A 22,555-nucleotide genomic window follows, 5' to 3' on the forward strand; every position below is an offset into this window, starting at 1 on the left:
CCCTTTCCAAGGGAAAGGGTGCTACTTAAGACCCTTTCCAAGGGAAAGGGTGCTTCTTAAGACCCTTTCCAAGGGAAAGGGTGCTTCTTAAGACCCTTTCCAAGGGAAAGGGTGCTTCTTAAGACCCTTTCCAAGGGAAAGGGTGCTTCTTAAGACGCTTTCCAAGAGAAAGACCCTTTCTAAGGGAAAGGATGCTACTTAAATCCCTTTCCAAGGGAAAGGGTGCTACTTAAGACCCTTTCCAAGAGAAAGAGTGCTACTTAAGACCCTTTCCAAGGGAAAGGGTGCTACGTAAGATCTTTCCAAGAGAAAGAGTGCTTCTTAAGACCCTTTCCAAGGGAAATTATGGTTCTAGAGACTCTTTCCGAGGATGCTTCTGAAGACCCTTTCCAAGGGAAAGAGTACTTGAGAAAAAGGATGCTTCTTAACACCGTTTCCAAGGGAAAACGGTGCTTCTTAACACTCTTTTACAAGGAAAAGAGTGTTTCTTAAAAAAGATGCCACTTAACGCCCCTTCCAGGGGAAAGAGTGCTTCTTAACACCCTTTCCAAGGGAATGGACCCTTTCTGAAATACAAGTGGAGGAATGTGTTCCTCGACAAACCTTTCTTCTATCTCTTTTTCCTTCTTCTCAAAATCTTGTTTCTCAGTCCACAGCATAAGCACAAAGGACCATTAGGTCTCCGACTGGAGTAGTTGCTTCTTCAATGACTGCAGCATTAATCTAACCTTTACGCCGACAATGATATAGTTCAACGTATAAAATAACAAAGGATAATCTGGTTATGATGTGGATGAAGGTCTTCCAACTAATAGGTCCTTCTTAAGTTGAGGAAGTCACCTTTAAAACCTTAATGCCAGTTTTAGTAGCTGTGATGACCGGAACTCTTTCATATTTATCTTGACTTCGGCTACTAGTACAAAGTTTGTGTTATAGTGTCTGTAAGTATCAATGCAATGGTATGCACACCCCCGGCCAGGCAACATCAAAACACTTTTCAACGGTGGCAAAATACCCCTCAGTAATGTTGGCGACATTTCCTGAGTATTTCAGCCATGTAAAACTTCTCTACAAAAGTGGTGTCTTAGACACGCCGTTCGGACTGGGCGATAAACTGTAGGCTCCATATCATTGAGCTAATATGAATCGGGATGCACTCATTGATATGAGAGAAGTCTCCCTTGTTACGGGATGTTTGTGGAACAATTATTAAGTATCACAGAATGTTGAATTACAGTTTTTTTTAACAAAAAAGATATGCCCTTAGATCCGAAATTGTTTTAATAGGGAATATGTCTTCTATGGAATATGTTAATTTTCAATACAGAAAAACCACAAATTTCACTAATTTTAAAAATAATTATGCCGAAGACAAACAATAACTGAATAAAATATCATGTTTAATATCTAAATTTATATCATCTGAATAATATTGTATTCACTTACCTTTCTCTATCCGATAATGCTTGATTCAGTTGTTCGGTAAATGATGATGGTGGCATTTTACCACTTATTATGGCGCCAGTTGGTCCAACACGTCGCCGACTGGGATACATCCAATTATCGGATGAATGCTCATTCTCGGAGGAGAGTTTATCATTCGAGCCTAAAATTGAATCATACGAACTATTGAGATCACGATTGCTAGTACCGAATGTTGTCATGCCACCACGATGAAAATCATTGGGGCTAGCTGTGGTGGTGTTGTTGATGTTTGTTGTTGTTATTATTGTGGCAGTTGTTGCTTCACCGGGTGAGCCGAGAGTATTCTTAAACAGTCCCGGTAAACCGGTATGCGAAGCAGATGTCTTATGATCTTTATGAACTTGGGCATACAACTGATTAATTTGTTGTTCCCGCGAATTAGCCGAGGATGCCGATGCTGATGAGGAGGTTGAATTAAGCAAGATGGCAGTGGTAGTACCAGCTATGGTACTACCATTACCATTGCTTCCAACACCATTGCTAGCGACATTAATTACATTGTTAAGATGATGTCCATTGCTGATGAGATTACTTTGGTGGTGGTGGTTATGATGATGTTGTATACCATTGGATAAGTTTAGTTCATGATTGGACGCTGACGTACTGGTGGTGGTGGTGTTGGTGTTGTTTGTGTGAGCATAATGAGCATGGTTAGTGTTATTTATGTTATCCATTTGACTGGCCGTCATGGTTGCTGAGTTTTGCAGGGCAGGATCATCGTCTGTGTCTTCCAGGGCACAATCGGAACTACTGTTACTTAGGGTACGCTTCGACAAGTTATTAGTACTGTTACCAGCGGCAATTGTTACAGCAGTTGTGGTATTCGAAGCACTCGAACTTGTATTGGAATTATTGCCAGATGGTAATTGACGATTAGCTAAACCACCACGGGAAGCTTTATTGTTTAATTTTTGCATTTTACATGTTTCGATTTTGTTTAATAAAAATTAATGATGATTTCGATATAGAGCAAAAGAAGATAAGCGCAGCAAGTATCAGCCGGGAAAATGATATCAAGGCAATGTCGAATTGTAAAGATTTCGGTTGAGAATGATTTACATTTGATGATGATTTAGGCATGACATGGATATGTTTTTTTTTTGGTTTGTTTTCGTTTCGATTCGAACGCATTAGCATACATATACAAAACATAAATAACATCAGTTCAGATCAGACAGCATATGGGACAGCAAAATACAGACACACACATACAGATATACAGACACGGACATAGTGCGTTTGTTGCAAATATTCACAAAAGTTGTTGGGTGTTATTTTTTGCGGTTTTCATTATTGTTTTTGGTCGTACAAAAAACATAGATTTGTTTTACACAGCATCAATGTAAGACGTTCGAATATTTTGGAATTCGAGTAGACATTTTCGTTTAAAAATTAAAATAAATTCGAGTTTGTATTTTTTGTTTGTTTGTTTTTTTTTTTTTACATAAAAATAAAAGAAAATAAAAAGAAATGTTTCATTGTAATTTTGTAGACATCTAAAAGAAAACTAAAATTTTTGCGAGATAATAGTAGAAGTTTTAACTTGGAAGAAGACAGACATATTATGGGCACAGTGCTACAAAATAAAGAAAAGATTCTTGGGGGTAGCAGTCAGGTGTTGAAATGCGAGGTAGATTTGCTTAACGTATACATCACGACGATAAATAACTACAGGTCCAAAATTAGCGTGTTTTTGGAAGGTCACTGGTTTTGGGGAATTGAAATGAAATGACCAGATGAGTATAGTGGTGGCTGATGAGCAGATTGGTAGCTCTACGTTTTGCACGCTCAATGAGGACGCCCTTACCAGAATTAGCGGAAAGCGTCACAGTCCCCCAGATATAACCATCAACTGGCAGCCCGTCGTTGCTCTTGGGTCGATCATCTCCTCATAATTGTCTCTATCAGCAGCAGCCTGTCCTAGTTTCAGAGATTTCGGAGGAATCCACTCAATATACAATTAATGATGTTGCAAATGCCATCAGGAACGCTAATGGGTTGCGTAAGCAGCCCTGCAGAGACAACAGCACTGTACCTCATATCCACACCTATTGGACGAGGACCGAATTAGAATAGGCCGTGCGATAGGACAGTGTTGGTGACTCTCGAAAATCCTTTGATACTGTCAAGCACCCCTCGCTGTTTGAGTAGACTACCCTCCGGTCATGTTTTAAACGTTGGATAATCAATTATATGTGTGGTCACACATCCTGTATTGCACCGCCTCCAGGCGGCATTGAGATCGAAACTTATGTGGATGATTGTACTATCTAGGCGTCGGGTACCTACCCTGATGTCATTTGTAAAATGCTGAACTCCTATTTGTCTTAACTTACCATCCTTTTCCACGCGAGGAATATGCAAATATCCGCTACCTAATCTACGGCCATTCTGTTCATCACATGCACTGCGGAGGCGAGCATACAGTCATGTTCGATGGTAGCAGAACTCCAAAAACTAACTACCGCAAGATTCTAGGAGTCACATTCGACAGAATGTTAACGTAGTCCGCGCATGCAACAGCTATTTGCGGCTACATCTAGACATAGGAACAAGGCCCTCAAGCACCTAGCCGGCTGCACTTGGGGCGCAGACGAAGTAACATTGTTGGCGATAGGTCGATCTGTGGAAAGCTATGCTGCGCCAGTTTGTGAATACAAGTGCAACGCAATGGAAAAATATTCAAACCTGCTATGTCTTCAGTGGACCATGTCAGAAGGGATCTTAATGATCTATAAAGAGAGTTCCAACCTTACAAAAAAGAACCTCTAGATGAGCAATTCTATGAAACGGGTTTGAGTAGCAGATACGACAAACAACTATCGTGGGAATACGGTCTTCAAAGAACATCCTCCATCTATCGCAGCTGAGGAACATAAGTTGCAACGACAACCAGATTAATTTTTGGTCAACTGTCTGTGGAAAGAGGTAAAAGTAACTTACATTCCCAAAGCGGGAAAACCTAGTCACTCTGCACCAAAGGACTACAGACCCATCAGTTTATCATCCTTTCTCCTTAAGCCTCTCGAAAGACTGATCGATCTGGAGATAAGGAGCCATGTAGACACCGCCACTATAAGCAACTCACAGCACGCATATATCGACGCCTCCAAACAATAGTATGCTAAGTCGACTTAGCATGTTTTCAAGTTCTTTACATTTTTATATTTAACGTCCTTTAACTTAAATTCTGTCAAATTTGGGTAATGATCGGACAATCCGAACAGAAGTTATAAACAAATATTTACTTAGCATAGTACTGAAGGTCAAAGAAATTTTCAAACTTTTAGAGCTTGTCCTGCAAAACTCGCTTTTCAGAATTAGCAAACTATTATTTGGAGGTGTCGAACGTCCTTTAACTTAAATTCTGTCTAATTTTGGTAAAGATCGGTCAATCCGAACAGAAGTTATAAACAAATATTGACTTAGCATAGTACTGAAGTTCAAAAAAATTTCCAAACTTTGAGAGCTTCTCCTGCAAAACTCACTTTTTAGACTTAGCATACTATTATTTGGAGGTGTCGATATGAAAGGCAAATCTGTGGAGTCTGCCTTGCATGAGGTGATTGGCTTCATTAAGAGGAATATGGGAAACTCAAACTTTACCTTGGCTGCCTTTCTAGACATAGAAGTAGCTTTTAACAACGTAGAACTTGGGTCCATAAAACTCTCACTTAAGAAAGTTAACACACCTGAACCTCTAACTTGTTGCATAAATAATATGCTAGAAAGCAGAATTATAAACTCCAGCATTGGGGAGACAAAAATTAGGAAACAGTAACTAGAGGCACCCCCAAGGAGGGGTGCTCTCACCGTTACTGTGGCTACTTGTTATAAACAATATTTTGACTGATCTGGACAATCAAGGTATAAAAGTTGTTGCCTATGCGGACGACGTAGTACTACTGATTTCCGATAAGTTTCCGTCAACCATTTCGGAGCTTATGCAGGGAGCATTATCGACGCTGTCGCGCTGGGCTAAGGTCAATGGCCTTGGAGTAAACCCAACCAAGACAGAACTGGTAATGTTCACGAGAAAGCGTAAGCTCGGCGTATTTGTACCACCAACACTGGATGGAGTGCAGCTTCAGCTCTCGCCCGAGGCAAAGTACCTTGGCACAATTCTGGACTGTCAATTGCGATGGAACAGGAATGCTGAGGAGCGGGCGAAGAGAGGATTGGTTGCACTGTGTTCTATTGGGAAAAGTTGGGATCTAAACCCATCGATTATACACTGATTGTATAACACCGTGGTTAGACCCATCTTATCCTATAGTTCTCTTGTTCGACAAAATCGACATCCAGTAGGCTTGACAAGGTGCAAAGAGCTGCCGCGATTCTCATAACTGGAGCCACCAGGAGCACACCACAGGCTGCTCTGAACGCAATGCTGAACTTAAAACCACTGAGTCTCAGCGTTAAGTGTCAGGCAACTCGCAGTGCCCTACGGCTGCATGAACAGGATCTCTGGCGCGGTTGTGCCTATGGGCATGGATGTATCCTGAACGAATCAGGTATAAATGTGAACCAACGTGGGAAACTGAGCGACTATATATCACCAGTCCTGAGATTTGACGATATAGACGTCGTTATACCTAGTAGAGACGACTGGTACCGCAGTAACCCCCCTCTGGACGGTCTGGCTTTTTATACAGACGGTTCCAAGATGGAAGAAGGTACCGGGGCTGGTGTCTACTGTGAAAGGCTACCTCTTGGAAGGCAGCGGAATTGATAAAAAGTTTGGATGCAGTAAACTTTGAACCGGTGACTATCTTTGTGGATGGTCAAGCGGCTCTTAAAGCCATCAAATCCTGCAACATCAAATCCGATGTTGTCCTTAAGTGTAGATCAGCCTTGGGAACGCTAACTAACGGCTTTCGGCTATGCTGGGTACCAGGACACCGCGACTATCTGGATAATGAAAGAGCAGATGAATTAGCTAGACGAGGATGACAGTCAACAGATCTAGCTATCGCTGACTCCATCAAACCACCCATTTGTCATTTCTTCCAAAAAATTGAAGCGTTCTCTGACGAGTCAAAAGAACGAACTCTCTGTTGAACCTGAGTAAAGCTGAAGTTAGAGTAACGACGGGAGTCATCACTGGACACTGCTATATCAGGGCCTTTACCATTAAATGGGATGAGGATGTTACTGACTACTGCAGACTCTGTGAGGATGAGGAGGAGTTGGAGACGATCGAGCATCTCCTGTGTCGTTGTCCAGCCCTGTCTCGTAGACGACGTAGGTTAGTAGGTGTTCACTTTCCACCGTGTCTAACTTTCTACTCATCTGTGGAACCTGCTGTGATCTACAACATCATCAAAAATCTGAAGTGGCTGGGACAGCGCAACCTAAACGCGTAAATGATGTTTCAAATATTCTGCCTACCATCAAAATAAAACTTTTTTCCTTCTCTAAAACTATTCCTCCCCTCTTAAACTTTCTTGTAATTTATTTGTTCTTTACTTTTTAATAACTTCCTCTTGTTATTTCTTCCCTCTCTCCTCTCTTTCCATCTCCTCTTTTCTTTACAGCATTTTCATCTTTTTTCTACTGGATGATCGATCACAATGGACCGGAAGGTCTCCGAGTGACGCAGTCACAAGTTAGTGGCTGCACATCCCCAAACCTAACATAACCTAACTGTTATGCCAAACCTACTCAACTAACTCTAGTAGCTTTGTGGTTACAACAACCCATCGAAGCAGCCATATTCCTAGAACTGGAGATGGACCCAGAGCCAGATTAAGCAGAAAAATTAACTTGCTGTTACAATAACAACAAAAGTTAAACATTTTTGCATAGGGATATGGCTTTTTCGGGTGCAAATCCATACTTTTTGAAATAATGACCCAAAAGCTCTAAAAACTCCTACTGGCACCATCTAAAATGAATGATGAAGCACAAAAACTTACGAATTAAGTATCCCATTTGACCGAAACCTTGCAAATCGTAAAATGCCTTCCAAACGTACATAAAACTCCGAAAAGGTCAATATATCTATATCAACTCCTTGCGGTACCTCCTTCACAAAAGGTCAAAAATTTCGCGTAAGTGCAACTGAACGACTGTTCGAGCATCGTTTTGAAATTTTAGTTGAAGGTAGTCCTTATGATTCTGATTACAACTACATAATTTGTTCGAAAGTAAGTCCATGCTTCCTGACTGAATGTCTATCTGAGTGCAAATGTCTATCTGTCGGCAAATCGACTAATACTTATTCAAAATATTCATCATAAAAACTACTCCATTACATTAAAAGACCTACGTTAAGTATATAGCTTATTTTTCTAGATTTTGTAGCACTGTGTCCTATAATTAATATAAAAGTGGAGAAATAATGGAAATAGTTTTAAAATGTGAAAAGTTTTCAAATGAAGTGAAAAATAAATCTAAAGAAGGAGAATTAGAAAGCGATCGTGGTGCTCTAAAAACAATTAATTATGATTTTCGTTGAAACAGTAGTGTAAAGGGTGTGTTAGAGAAAGATACGTGGGGGCGAAAATATTGGTGCATTATAATAAGTGTTCACTTAAAAGAGCGGAAGATTTTTTTTTATAAAAAACGCGTTAGCATACTAAACGAATGATTTAATATGCCAATATTAAATGAAATAAAATAAGATATTGTTTATTGATTAAAACGAAATAATTCCTGTGGTGCTAAACCCTATATACCACTGTCTTTATAAATGAATTTAATATCCTCCGCTCATTTTAAAATTGAACAATTTTTTGGAAGAAAATCGAAACACAATTTTTTATAGGGAATGCAAAGCATAGGTAGACGATTAATTCAAAGAAGGATGTTAACTATTTTTTTTTTTTTTTTTTTTTTTGGAAAACAAAATTTTTTTGTCGAACAAACTCTTATTACACTGAACTAAACTTACCCAAATCACTTTTTGTTTTATTGGCGGAATTGTCCAAAAGTTCATGTTGTGGCACAGCAGCATCCAATTCATCTTTAACGGGATTTTTACGTTCTACTGTGGCAGTCTTAACACCATCACCATCCGGTGACAAATCGGATATTTCTGTGTCGGATAGTTCGGTTTCAAGTTTTTGGAATAATGGTTTCGGCGGTGTTTTACGCATCATTTGTGGCGTTAGCTTCAGTGTGGCACTGTCATATGGCAAGCCTACGGGGAAACCAGCTTTACGCTGTGTCTCCTGCAATTCATGTTCTAAGTTGATAACACGATCTTTTAGCTTTTTAACCAAAGCATTATACTCGGTATCTTTTTCTTGTAGCAATTGTTGATAGAATTCTTCACGATGGCACATATCGATTTCACGCTGTTGATATTCGCGTACAAGACGTTTGGCTTTGTTGTATTTTTTGTCCAAAGCCATATATTGGGCCTGGGACTGTTGTAACATATTTTGTAAATTGGAAGCCTCTTTCTTGATGTTGACCAGTTCACGTTCGCTTTGACGCAAACGTTCACTGAGCAGTTCATTCTCATTTCCGGTTGTCTCGAGTTTTACAAGCTGCAAGTGATTGTAGGGTTAGATTAATTTGATGATTTCATATTGAGTTTTAGTGTTAATGAATAAATAAATGCCAAATAATAAAAGTGAGAATAAAACAATAAATAAATATACAAATATAGATAGAAATAGCGAACATAATTAAACACCCACCTTTCGCTTTAGGTTTTCAATTATGTCCTCTTTTAGAAGGCAACTCATTTCACTCTAAAATAAATATGGAAATTAACAAAAATGAAATAAATAAAATGCGAAAAAAGAGATTTGTATAAAAAAGTGTAAAAAAACAGAAACTAAAGCATAACGTTCGTACACACAAAATACACTGATGGGCAAATTTTGAATGTGGATAGTTGTTCTTTTGTGGTTGTAATCATTAGAATGATATTATTTGCCATTTTGGGCCAGACAAATTTCGTATGACTCATTTAGAGTGAGTCCTATCTAAGCTATAGATCAGCAATGGACATCGGAAGACGAACAGAAAAACACTTATACCATAGGCAATATTGTGTGCTTTCGTTCGGTAGAGTCATTTGTTGTTGTTTTACATAGTACAAGCACATTCGGGTATGTTCTGAGACACAATTCACCTCTTACTTCACGCCTCAAGCATTTTGTTCACCCAATTTACGCTTATCTTTCGAGTATTTTATGGATGGACTAGGGTGTACTCTTCTTTTTAATTACACTAATGAATCTTAGCCCCAAGAAAGAAGCAAAAAATAGGAGTAAATATGGTGGACAAAATGCTTGAGGCGTGAAGTGTGTCTCAGAACTTACCCGATTGATTAGCCTTTATTTGTGAAGGTGTCCGATACTGCTATAGATAAATAAAATGGTATATTCTACGAACCTTCTGGCCATATCCCTGATTATACTAGCAGATTTTAATATACAAATCGGCTGAGAGAATATCCTAGATTCAGAAAGTTTATTGCAAGTCGCTTTGTAATAAGCTCAAAGCTGTTGTCCCACAAAGCAACAACGGCGCGCCACCAACTTTTCGCTGAAGGTTTTGAAATCCCAACAACAAGTCAGTGAGGAATTGACAAGGATTTCTACAAGGAAGCTGCTCGAGCGAAGGAGTAATTGGTAAGCACGCCTTATCTCAGGAAAAGGAGATTGTACATTATCGAAAAACACGTTGAGAGCTTTGAATATCGGACCGTGGTACTCAAGAATGAATCTATAAAGATAATAGCTTCGTTCCAGTACTTTTTTAATGATAAAAGTGTCAATAGAGCAATCTGTTGAAAATGAGTCCAACACTCACATTTTGCCAAAATGTACGGGAACGGAAAAATGGCAGAAACGTCAAAAAAATGGAACAAATGTCAAAGTCGGCGTGTCAGCCAATCGGATGCCGGCAAACATGTTGCACATTTTTGCTCGCTCAAATTTGTCGTGTAAAAAGTTTCTAAAGAGAGAGCCATTCAGCGCCATTTTTGTTCAAAGAGAAGTGAACATTTTGCAACTTTTTTGGTGTACGGGAACGCATTTCGGGGAAAAATGTTCAAAATGTGTTAAATGTGTAAAAACTTTTTAGTTCTGGAACGAAGCTAATATATAATAATAAATAAATAATTGTTCCACAAACATCCCAGAAGGGACAAGGGAGAATTCTCTCAAATCAATGAGTGCACCCCGATTCATATTAGCTCAATGATGTGGGACCTACTGTTTATCGTCGAGTCCAAACGGCTCACAGTGGTTCAGAATCGTTTTTTCCTGGTCAAAATTCTGTAACTTTTGAACGGATAGGGATATTTTCATAATTCTTTTTTTGTTAAACAGATAACACAATCAGCTTTAAGACGAATTTTAAACAGTAAAAGTAGGTCTGGTAGTTGCAGAGAGATTCAAGGTCAAAGTTAAACTTTTGAGTTTTTTAACTATTTTTCATCAAAATATGAGTGTTTTTGTGGTTTTTATGTCTTCCTATGTATTAAAGATGGTCAAACATCAACAAATAAACAATAAAATTACCAAAAAAACTAAAAAAAATTCGAAAAGAAATGTTGAAAATTTTTTTTTTCAAAAATTTGTAATAAAATTTTTACAAAAAAAAAAAATTTAATTTTTTAAAAAATTATAACGTATAAAAACTCTTATACTCAAAAAAAATGTTAATTTGTGTCAAAAATCTGTAATTCATATGGAAACAGTATAGAAAAATACACATTTTTACCCATGTAATTTCAATAAATTGAAAAAAGTGTTAAACGGACGGAACGGGACGGGTACAAAAGTATATATGGGCTGAAAGAGGAGACTCTCGGTCATCTTCCTGTGAAAACAGAACTTTGTTCCATGTTGTTCCACAAAAGTTCTAGCCCACTAAATTTGGAATTTCATAAAATTTAGTACCTGAGCAAAAATAAAATAGCTTATGTTGTATAAACGTTACGGTGATTTACTACAACGATTTTTGAAGGCCACAATCCTAGTTACCTTACAAAAAAACAATGAACACAATATCTGTTTTAGTTTCCAAGAAATAGCTACATCTTTATTCAGAAATTTGCAAAAATTACGTATTTCCCAAAAATGGGGAAAATGTTCGTCTTTAGGGGCACACCACGCCCACACCTTCCAATATTTTGACTTAATTTTTGGTTTCCTTAGTTTCAATATGTTTATTGTAGAATCCCATATAGATATTAAATATCTTTGAAAAAACAAAATATTGATTTTTGGCCAGGAAAATCAATTCCTGAACCATTGTGCGGCGTGTCTAAGACACCACTTGTAGAGAAGTTTTACATGGCTGAAATACTTAGGAAATGTCGCCAACATTACTGGAAGGTATTTTGCCACATTGTTTGATGTTGCCTGGCCGGGGAATCGAACCCAAGAATTTCATCGTGCATGGCGGGTGTGCATACTATTGCAACACGGTGGGGAAAGTATAACACGGCATGGGAAAGCTAAAACAGAATGAATCCTTGCCCTATAGCAATTTAGACGTCTTACGCTTCTCAGCTGCGATTAATAGGCGATGGTTGTTGTATAGGCATCTGAGAAGGCATATGTGTGTATGGTATTCAAACCTGCTGATAGCTTTATGAGGGGTTATCTCTTGTTATCCTTGTCCTATTCACCATAGGATGATTACACCCGATCAAGTACTGCAACGAGAGTATGCCATCGTGTTGCTGTACTGAAGGAATCATTGCCTCCTCATGTAGATGGCCCACTGAAGACATGAGGAGGCACCTTGTTCTCGTGGTAACATTTGGATATATTTGCATATTTTTCCATCACGGATCACACTGGCTCTACATATCTTACGATAGCTGCCGGCTAGTGACTTTAGGACTTTCTTCCAACATCTCAGTCTGTCGCAGATAGCTGTGGAATGCGGGACGACGTGAACATGCTATTGAATCTGACCTCTATAATCTTAGGGGAACTCGCTGCGGGCGAAATTAGTGAAATCTTTGCCTGACCATTTTCCAGACTTAGGTCACGATGTGGTTGGCTAGCGACAGGTTGAGAACTTTGGTGAGACTCTCAACTCCCAGCTCATCCAGCTGTTTCAGTCTTAACATGGAGATTCCATCAGGGTCTGATGCTTTGAATGATTTAGCGTTCCTGATGACATTATCCATTGTAAATTGTGGTAGTTACTCCTCGGGAGAAAGAAGTCTAATGCGACGCAGTACTCTTCTCTTCGCACTATCAACGCTAAGGAGCTCGACAAACTGTCACCATAACGTCGCCAAACGTGACTGAGGACCTGTATTATTTTGTTCACTGTTCGAGAGTGTCTAAACCGTTGCCCGCACGTCACTTATTCCGGCTTCATATGATCAAACAGTTAACTTCAAGTGTCAGTTCCCTGACTCTGCGGTCACTGGGGAAATTTCGTACCACTTCGGATATTCTCGACCATGCGGTATATAGTGAGCAGCTGCAGCAGAGATAATATCTCGCTACATCCACTCTGCTACCCACACATCGGAAGGGTTGGGCAGATCTATGAAGCGGCGATTAGTAAACTCGCTGAAACTAGGTCTATTAGCTTTCTAATGATTGATGGCGTTCAGAGGTGATGAAATCGGGCGGTCTGCTGATGGAGACAATTATGGGGAGATGGTCTGACCCAATAGACACGAGGGTTTGCCGGCAAATTATGATACTCTCCGCTAATTCTGGTACAGACGTCCTCATTGTCCGACCAAAACGTAGAGCTATCAATCTGCGCAGCCGGCACTATAATCTTCTAGTCATTCCCGAGGACCGAATGCCACAACTCATGATGAACATAACAACGGTTACTGACGCCTATGAGTTAGGAAATAGATAATATTGGTTCCTGTAGGTTATGTTCTGATGGAGACAATTATGGCGAGATGGTCTGACCCAATAGACACGAGGGTTTGCCGGCGAATTGTGACACTCTCCGCTAATTCTGATATAGGCGCCCTCATTGACCGAGCAAAACGTAGAGCTATCAATCTGCTCAGCCTGCACTATAACCTTCTAGTCATTTCCTAGGACCGAATGCCACAACTCATGATGAACATTACAACGGTTACTGACGCCTATGAGTTAGGAAATAGATAATATTGGTTCCTGTAGGTTATGTGAGCGTTCCTACACATATTGTCTAAAACTCCTTGGGACTCAAAAATGGTTATGGACCATTTTTCTACGGTAACAGGATAAAAAAGATGAGCAACATGTCCCTTCGTACTAAATTGGATAACCCCAAAATAAATTAAATAATAAATAAGCAACAATCTGCGGATCAGTGCATTTCGAAATAAACAAAAAATATAGAAACCAAGAAACAATGCAAAGTGCTGATTGGAAATGTAGGTAAAGACAACACTTCCTCGTTCTATGTGTTTTTTCTTTGAATTTTTAATTACCGCTTTATGCTGTGAAAAGCAAATGTCCATTTCCAGAAATTGTTAGGCCACAAAATAGACAAGAGTTCACAATTAAAAATTAGATATCCAAGCAAAAGAAAGTCAGAACATACCTCTTGTAGCAGTCTCTTAAGAGACTCTACCTCCTGGGAGTGTGTAGCCTCAACCTCCATTGGATGCTCAACTTGAACGGGACTGGTGGGTCCCTCACAGACACTGGAATTAGCTGAGACGGGTTGGGTGGAATCTTCCGAATAGTCCAGAGTACGGCGCAAATACTCTTCTTGTTGTCTACACAGCAGAAAAATATCAAATTTTTTACTATAAATAAATGATTTCCTATTTTTTCACTTACCTCTTGAGACGCTCTTCTTTTTCTTTATCTGCCTGTAAGCTCAAACGTATCAACTGAGCCACCTCACTATTCTCGGGATCACGTTCACGTCCGATTTGAAATTTGACTAGACCTGATGTATTGCGCAATACTGATGCAGCATATGCTTGGGTAACACCCACTAAACTTTTACCATCGACTTCGATAATTTGATCATTAACCTGAGCAAATTTTTAAGTTTTAATTGAAGTTTTGTCCACACCTTAAAACTTGAAAATTTCAACTCACCTGTATGCGACCATCACGTGCCGCAGCACCATTGTCCGTTATGGTCTTAACGAATATACCTAATTTCTCTAGGCCAGCATCGGCACCAACGCCCATGCCAATAATGCTAAGTCCCAAACCTTCGGGTCCCTTCATAAGTTCCACTGGAAAAACGTGCATTTTCTCAACACGTTTCTCCAATTCATATTCCGCTGATGCAGCCACAGGATCGACATCTTCATTGCGACGATCATAATCACTGACAGAAAATGTGGAGAATACTTGTATGGGTCCTAAGCTGAAACGTACCTTTGGATTTTTCTTAACCGGTATGGGTGGATATGAAAGTTCATCATCATCAAAGTCTAAGAGACCTGTAAAAGAGAAGGTAAGAAATAATAATAAACTAAGCATAATTCACTTGAACTCTCTGTCACTTTTTGCTTACCAGGTACTTCCATCCAAAAATTGCCATCCTCAAAATAATGCACACCCGATTCCACATAAACCTCTTTGCTACGCACTGGCGGATATTCGGGTATGTAATATTGTGATTCGTCTAACTCTGTGGCAGTAACACTGGTATTGGTTGTATTCAGCGATTGTGGTTCATTTAGCGAATATGTGGAATTGTGTTTACTCGATATGATGCTATCATCAATGGTGGTTGTCTGATTGTTAAATGTGGCATCCGATTGTGTAGACTCCACGGAGACAATGGATTCATGCAATGACTCAGCTGTCGATTGGCAATGTAGATTTGATGTTGTTGTTGTACTATTGACAGTGGAATCCTGTATGAATGTGCGATTTAATAAGGATTCCTGATCCTGGCATTCAAAGGACTGTTGCTGCTCTTGTTGTTGTTGTTTTTCTCTTTGGTTAGATGCTATGTAAATTGTGGTACTATCATTGGCCTCATCATAGGTGGTTTCAACTTTGGAAGCTGTAGTCACTACTACCGTGGTATCGTTGTTGGCGAATAAATTGGCGCTAGAGTTTGCGGTATTACCAGTACCTGCTGCTGCTGATGATGGGGGTGGTGATGTTAACGATTCCACAGAATGTTGTTTATTGCCACCACTGTTACCACTTTGATAATTTTGAGTTGATGATATTAACAAATTCTCCAAACTACGTTTGGGAGCCTCTAAAACGTCACGCAACCATTCCGGTTCATCATCATCATGTGTTCTATTGTTTTGGTTATGCTGATTGCTGCTGGTTAAATGCGATATGGAGGAGCAAGAGCTTGACTGTTTTGTTGTTATTGTAGTTACTGTGACTTTAGGTTCGTGGTTATCTTCTGTCGCAGAGGATGTTGTAAATGTTGAATTTATGCATACCGATGTGGTGGCGCCAATGCCCACAATATCCACATCCTCAATATCTTCTTCGTCGTCATCAGCGTATCTATCAACAACGTCTCCCACACGCTGCGTTACATCTAAACTAACATTTTTGGTAACTATGCTTTGTTGGTGCTGTTGGTTTGTTGTGACATTTTCAAAAATATATGAATCCTTGTTGTGCTGTTGCTCTGATTCAAATTCTTGTTCTGCGTTTTCGTCTTCTTCTCTTTCAAGGGTGTATTCATCCTCATCAGCTGAATTTTCACTGTTGTCAACCTCCTCTTGTTCCTCTTGGTCGATTTCTTCGATGTTGTCAACTATTGCTTGCTGCTGATGGCTGCTACTACTGCTACTAACATCCTTCTTTTCGACCGGAGGTGAGGGTGTTTGTGGTTTGACCTCTTCTATGAGATTCTTGATGTGCGTAGGCGAAGTAGCTGTTGCTACTACAGCTGCAACAGCAACACCAACTGTGGGCGCTGCTGATAAGATCTGTTCAACTTCCTTGGCTTGTTCGTCGGAGAGCAGAGATTGTTGTCTGTAAAAAAAGAGGAATGAAGAAAAATAAGATGAATTAGTATATTCGTCAGGGACAAGAGATAGGAGATATGAAAAATGTCCATGTGATTTGTTTGGGAAATCGTATGAGTGGTGAAATGGGATTTTGATTTTTTGTAGCAGAGTAAAGAAGGCAAAAGAGTTTGCAGACAAAACCCTAATTAGCGTAAAACTTCTCTACGAACGGCATGTCTTATAGATCCTTTCTGAAAAATGGGGCTTCTATAGACCCCTTCTGAAAGAACGGGTGCTTCTATAGACCTTTTTTGAAAGAAAGTGTGCTTCTATAGACCTTTTCTTAAAGAAAGGTTGCTTATACAGTCCTTTTCTTAAAGAAAGGTTGCTTATACAGACCTTTTCTTAAAGAAAGTGTGCTTATACAGACCTTTCTGAAGGAAAGACACTTTCTAAAAGAAATGGTGCCTTTATATATATCTTTTCTGTAAAAAATGATGATTCTATATAACTTTTCTGAAAGAAAAGGGTGATTCTATATACTTTTTCTGAAAGAAAGAGTGCTTCTATGGACCCTTTCTGAAAGGAAGGTTGCGTCTATAGTCCGTTTCTGAATGAAAGGTAGCGTCTATAGACCTTTTCTGAATGAAAGGGTGCTTATACAGAACTTTCTGAAGGAAAGGGTGCTTCTATATACCTTTTCTGTAAGAAAGGATGATTTGATATAACTTTTCTGAAAGAAAAGGGTGTTTCTATATACTTTTTCTGAAAGAAAGGATGATTTGATATAACTTTTCTGAAAGAAAAGGGGTGTTTCTATATACTTTTTCTGAAAGAAAGGATGATTTGATATAACTTTTCTGAAAGAAAAGGGTGTTTCTATATACTTTTTCTGAAAGAAAGAGTGCTTCTATGGACCCTTTCTGAAAGGAAGGTTGCGCCTGTACTCCCTTTTAGAAAGGATGGTTGCGTCTATAGTCCGTTTTTGAAAGAAAGGTAGCGTCTATAGACCTTTTCTGAAAGAAAGGTTGCTTCTATAGTCTCTTTCTAAAAGAAAGGGTGCTTCTATGGACCCTTACTGAAAGAAAAAGTGCTTCTATGGACCCTTTCTGAAAGAAAGGTTACTTCTATAGTCTCTTTCTAAAAGAAAGGGTGCTTCTATGGACCCTTTCCGAAAGAAAAGGTTTTTTAATGGACTCTTTCTGAAAGGAAGGTTGCGCCTATAGTCCCTTTCTAAACGAAAGGTTGCTTCTATAGATCCTGAAAGAATGGGTGCGTCTATAGACCCTTTCTAAAAGAAAGGTTGCTTCTATAGACCCTGTCTGAAGGAAAGGTTGCTTCTATAGACACTTTCTGAAAGAAAGGTTACTTCTGAAGGCCGTTTCCGAGAGAAAAGGTGCCTCTATAACCCTTTGTTAAAGGAATGGCGCTTGGAAATATATAGACAAAGACGCTCAGTTATTCTAATACCTGATTTGTGCTCTTGCCGTCTTCTACAGACAAGGGAAGACATCTTAAGATCTACCACAGACAAGAGTTATTCTACACACAAGAGAATACCTATTGAGGTCTTCTATTGACAAGAGAATATCTTTTGAGGTCTTCTAAAAACAAAAGAAGACTTCTTGATGTGTTCTAAGAACAGAAAAATACTTCTTGAGTTCTTTTGTAAACAAGAAAACACCTCGTGAGTCCTTCTGCAACAAGAGAATACCTCTTGAGGTCTCCTATTGACAAGAGAATACCTTTTGAGGTCATCTATAGACAAAGGAAGATCTTTTGAGGTCTTCTATTGACAAGAGAATATCGCTTGAGGTCTTCTAAGGACAGAAGAAGACTTCTTGAGGTCTCTTGTAAACAAGAAAACACCTCTTGAGTCCTTTTGAAGGCAAGAAAATACCTCTTGTGGTCTTCTGTAGACAAAGGAATACCTCTGGGGGTCTTCTATTGACAAGAGAATATCTCTTGAGGCCTTCTAAAATAGTTCCACAAACATCCTAGACGGGACAAGTGAGACTTCCCTCATATCAATGAGTGCACCCCGATTCATATTAGCTCAAGGATATGGGACCTACTGTTTATTGCCAGTCCGTACGGCGTGTCTTAAGACTTAAGCGTCTTAAGACACCACTTGTAGAGAAGACCTCTTGAGGTCTTCTATAGACAAGAGAAAACTTCTTAAGGTCTTCCATAGACCAGAAAGTACCTCTTGAGGTCTAATATAGACAAGAAAATTCCTCTTGAGGCCTTCTATAGACAAGAAAATAATTCTTGAGGTCTTCTATAGACAAGAGAAAACTTCTTATGGTCTTCCATAGACAAGAAAATACTTCTTGAGGCCTTTCTACAGACAAGAGAATACCTCTTGAGGTGTTCTATAGACAAGGGAACCCTCTTGAGGTCTTCTATAGACAAGAGAAAACCTCTTGAGGTCTTTCATAGACAAGAAAATACCGCTTAAGGCCTTCTATAGATAAGAAAATACCTCCTGAGGCCTTCTATGCCGGGAAGAGAACACCTCTTGAGGTCTTCTATAGACAAGAAAATACTTCTTGAGGCCTTTCTATAGACAAGAGAATACCGCTTGAGGTCTTCTATAAACAAGTGGCATTTCTTAAGGTCTTCTATAGACAAAAGACAACTTCTTAAGGTCTTCCGTAGACAAGAAAATTCCTCCTGATCCTTCTGCAGGTCTCCCATAGACAAGAGAATGCCTCTTGAGGTTTTCTATAGACAAGGGAAGGCCTTTTGAGGTCTTCTAAACACAGACGAAGACTTCTTGAGTTCTTTTGTAAACAAGAAAACACATCTTGAGTCCTTCTGCACTCAAGAGAACACCTCTTGAGGTCTTCTATAGACAAGATAATACCTCTTGAGGTCTTCTATAAACAAGAGAGCACTTCTTAAGGTCTTCTATATACAAGAGAAAACTTCTTAAGGTCTTCCATAGAGAAGAAAATTCCTCCTGACCCCTCTGCAGGCAAGAGAATACCTATTGAGGTCTTCTATAGACAAGGGAAGATCTCTTGAAGTCTTTTACTGACAAGAGAATATCTTTTGAGGTATTTTAAAGACAGGAGATGACTTCTTGAGGTATTTTGTAAACAAGAAAGCACCACTTGAGTCCTTCTGCAGGCAAGAGAACATCTCTTGAGGTCTTCGATAGACAAGATAATACCTCTTGAGGCCTTCTATAGACAAGAGAATACCTCTTGAGGCCTTCTATTGACAAGAGAATATGTTTTTTGAAGTCTTCTAAAGACAGAAGAAGACATATTGAGGTCTTTTATAAACAAGAAAACACCTCTTGAGTCCTTCTGCAGGCAAGAGAACACCTCTGGAGGTCTTCTATAGACAAGAGAATACCTCTTGAGATCTTCTATAGACAAGGCAAGACCTCTTGAGGTCTTCTATAGACAAGAGAAACCCTCTTGAGGTCTTTCATAGACAAGAAAATACCTCTTGAGGCCTTCTATGGACAAGAAAATACCTCCTGAGACATTCTATTGACAATAGAATATGTTTTTTGAAGTCTTTTACAGGCAGAAGAAGACTTCTTGATGTGTTTTGTAAACAAGAAAACACCTCTTGAGTCCTTCTGCAGGCAAGAGAACACCTCTTGAGGTCTTCTATAGACAAGAGAATACCTCTTGAGGTATTCTATAGACAAGGAAACACTTCTTAAGGTCTTCTATAGACAAGAGAAAACTTCTTAAGGTCATAGACAAGAAAATTTCTCCTAAGGCCTTCTATTGACAAGAGAAAACCTCTTGAGTTCTTCTACAGACAAAAATACGTCGTGAGGTATACTATAGACAAGAAAATAACTCTTGAGGTCTTCTATAGACAAGAAAATACCTCCTGAGGTCTTTTATAGACAAGATAAGACATACGAGGTTTTTTATGGACAGGAAAAGTCTTCTTGAGGTCTTGCATAGACAAGATAACACCTTCTGAGGTCTTTTATAGACAAGGGAAGACCTCTTGAGGTCTTCTATATACAAAAAACCCACTTGAGGTCTTTCATATACAAGAAAATACCTCTTGAGGCCTTCTATAGACAAGATAATACCTATGAGGTTTCCTATGAACAAGAAACAGCATCTTGAGGTGTTCTATACACATTAATTCGTGTTTTTGTTTACTTTTCCAAAATTCCCTTAAAATATTATCGATGAAAGAAGTTGTAATCAATTAAAAAAAAATTCTACTGAGTGTTACAGAAACTTACTGCATTGATTGTTCTCAAAACTAACATTTAACAGAATATTTTATTTGAACTTTTGCTACGTAAAACAATGTGGGCTACGGAAATGATTATTATGCAAATATTACTAAATTAAATGTTATTAAATTACCATTACAAAAAATAGAAATATATACATAAATAAAATAATTAAAAAAGAAGAAATAAAAAGTAAAACAAACCTTATTTTGCTTTCCAAAATTCTACATAGAAATGAAATGAAGAAGCATTCGAATAACAAATATAGAGATTCGACAGCAAAGCGAGCAGCCAAAAATATAGTTACAGTCAGTTGTAGTTGTTGTACGTTGTTGACGTACAGTAGAGTAACAACATTATGACGTGGCGATGGTGGTGATGATGTCGACGAAATACAACAGGGATACATTACATGCAGGACGACGACACGAACGAACAATACAAAATCGAGGCCAGCCAATTTGATTATATGTTTTGCAAATGAACATTTTTGAAACAAAAATTCAGCAGGCAGAGGATAATTTTTAAAAAATAAAAACACAAAAAATAATATTAAATTACGGATGCTATAGAATAAGGAAAAAAGGATAATTTAAAAACTAAACAGATATAGATAGACTACAGTTTTACTCAAATATTAAATGCAATTTTAAATATGAAAAATTTAATCAATGAATAATTGTAAGGCTATGAAAAAATTCAAAACTATGCAGATGTTTTATTACGCTTATACATAAAAATTAATTCAATACAATTTAAAATATAATTGAATTTATATTAACAAACTAATTATAAAAATATATGTAAATGGCATGCACAATTCTACTTTAAAATCAATGAAACTTAATTGCTGGGTTTATTGAAAAATAACACTATTATGATGTATTGAAAACAAAAATCCACACATTATCCAACTACAAATGGTTGAGTATTAACACGGCATATGTATTAAATTTACCAAATAAACTTTTGTCGTGTATATTATTTTCATTTCATATCAATAATTAATTATACATATGTTGCAATATATACAATACAAACATTTAATATTTCATATCCAAAATGTATGATGCAGTTTAATTGTTTATATTGAAATTCGACGACAGACCATTGTTGTGTCTTAAATATAATATAACGCAATTGTTGAAGCATATTTCAATACAGTAAAATAATATTTTTTGTTCAAGTAAACTTTAGAAAAAAAACAAGCGACAAAAATTACACATTTTGGTTTAATATTTTATTTTTTAAGGGGGACAACGCAAAGCCCCAAAAACACACTATGTGATACCCTACACCACTACCCCTGTGCATAAGCTCCTTTTGGGGAAATACTAAAGTTTCCACTCATCCTGGAATTTTATACCAAATGACTTAGGGCTAACTGAATCTAAATAATTAATAATTTTATATTTTACTACTGTCGACACTCTACTTGGTACTGAAGAGAAGAAGAAGAGATACATAGGTATTTGTCATTAAAATAAATACTTCAACATATTCAAATTGAGATAGCTTAGGGCATTTTGCAATAACTCAGATATTTTACCATCAAATTGGTATTAATTTAAATCTCAGCTGGTCAAGTTTTATTATCAAGCTCTCACCTTGGAATATGCCCAAATTCCACAAATGGAAAACATGTGTATAGAACAGCTCAAGATGCCTTTCCTTGTTCATAGGAAACCTCATAAGTATTATCTTGTCTATAGAAGAACGTATTTTTTTCTATAGAAGGCCTCAAGAGGTATTCTCTTGTCTATAGGAAACCTCAAGAACTATTTTCTTGTCTATAGAAGGCCTCAAGAGGTATTTTCTTGTCTAAGAAAGACCTCAAGGGGTTTTCTCTTGTCTATAGAAGACCTCAAGAGGACTTTCCGTGGCCATAAAAAACCTCATATGTCTTATCTTGTCTATAAAAGACCTCAAGAGGTAGTTTCTTGTCTATAGAAGACCTGAAGAGGTATTTTCTTGTCTATAGAATACCTCAAGAGGTATTTTTT

At 38.2% G+C, this 22,555-nt stretch overlaps 1 protein-coding gene across 29 annotated transcripts in view; it reads right to left on the bottom strand.

Annotated features, from left to right (window-relative positions):
• Positions 1-22,555, bottom strand: part of Spn (protein phosphatase 1 regulatory subunit spinophilin) — a 347,126-nt gene that overhangs the window by 10,386 nt on the left and 314,185 nt on the right. For 9 of the 29 annotated variants that reach the window (XM_073982797.1, XM_073982810.1, XM_073982801.1 and 6 more), the window contains 8 exons: positions 20,756-20,776; positions 14,911-16,352; positions 14,484-14,836; positions 14,217-14,416; positions 13,975-14,152; positions 9,135-9,188; positions 8,381-8,981; positions 1,447-2,380 (listed from right to left, as the gene is read on the bottom strand). In XM_073982797.1, the coding sequence (XP_073838898.1) occupies positions 1,447-2,380; positions 8,381-8,981; positions 9,135-9,188; positions 13,975-14,152; positions 14,217-14,416; positions 14,484-14,836; positions 14,911-16,352; positions 20,756-20,776 (3,783 nt within the window). The remainder of the gene's footprint in view (positions 1-1,446; positions 2,381-8,380; positions 8,982-9,134; positions 9,189-13,974; positions 14,153-14,216; positions 14,417-14,483; positions 14,837-14,910; positions 16,353-20,755; positions 20,777-22,555) is intronic. The other 20 variants (XM_073982806.1, XM_073982807.1, XM_073982809.1 and 17 more) reach the window with 7 other exon arrangements.

This window comes from Musca autumnalis, unplaced genomic scaffold, assembly GCF_047663935.1.
Source record: "Musca autumnalis isolate F117 unplaced genomic scaffold, ASM4766393v1 scaffold_4, whole genome shotgun sequence".
Lineage (NCBI taxonomy): Eukaryota > Metazoa > Arthropoda > Insecta > Diptera > Muscidae > Musca > Musca autumnalis.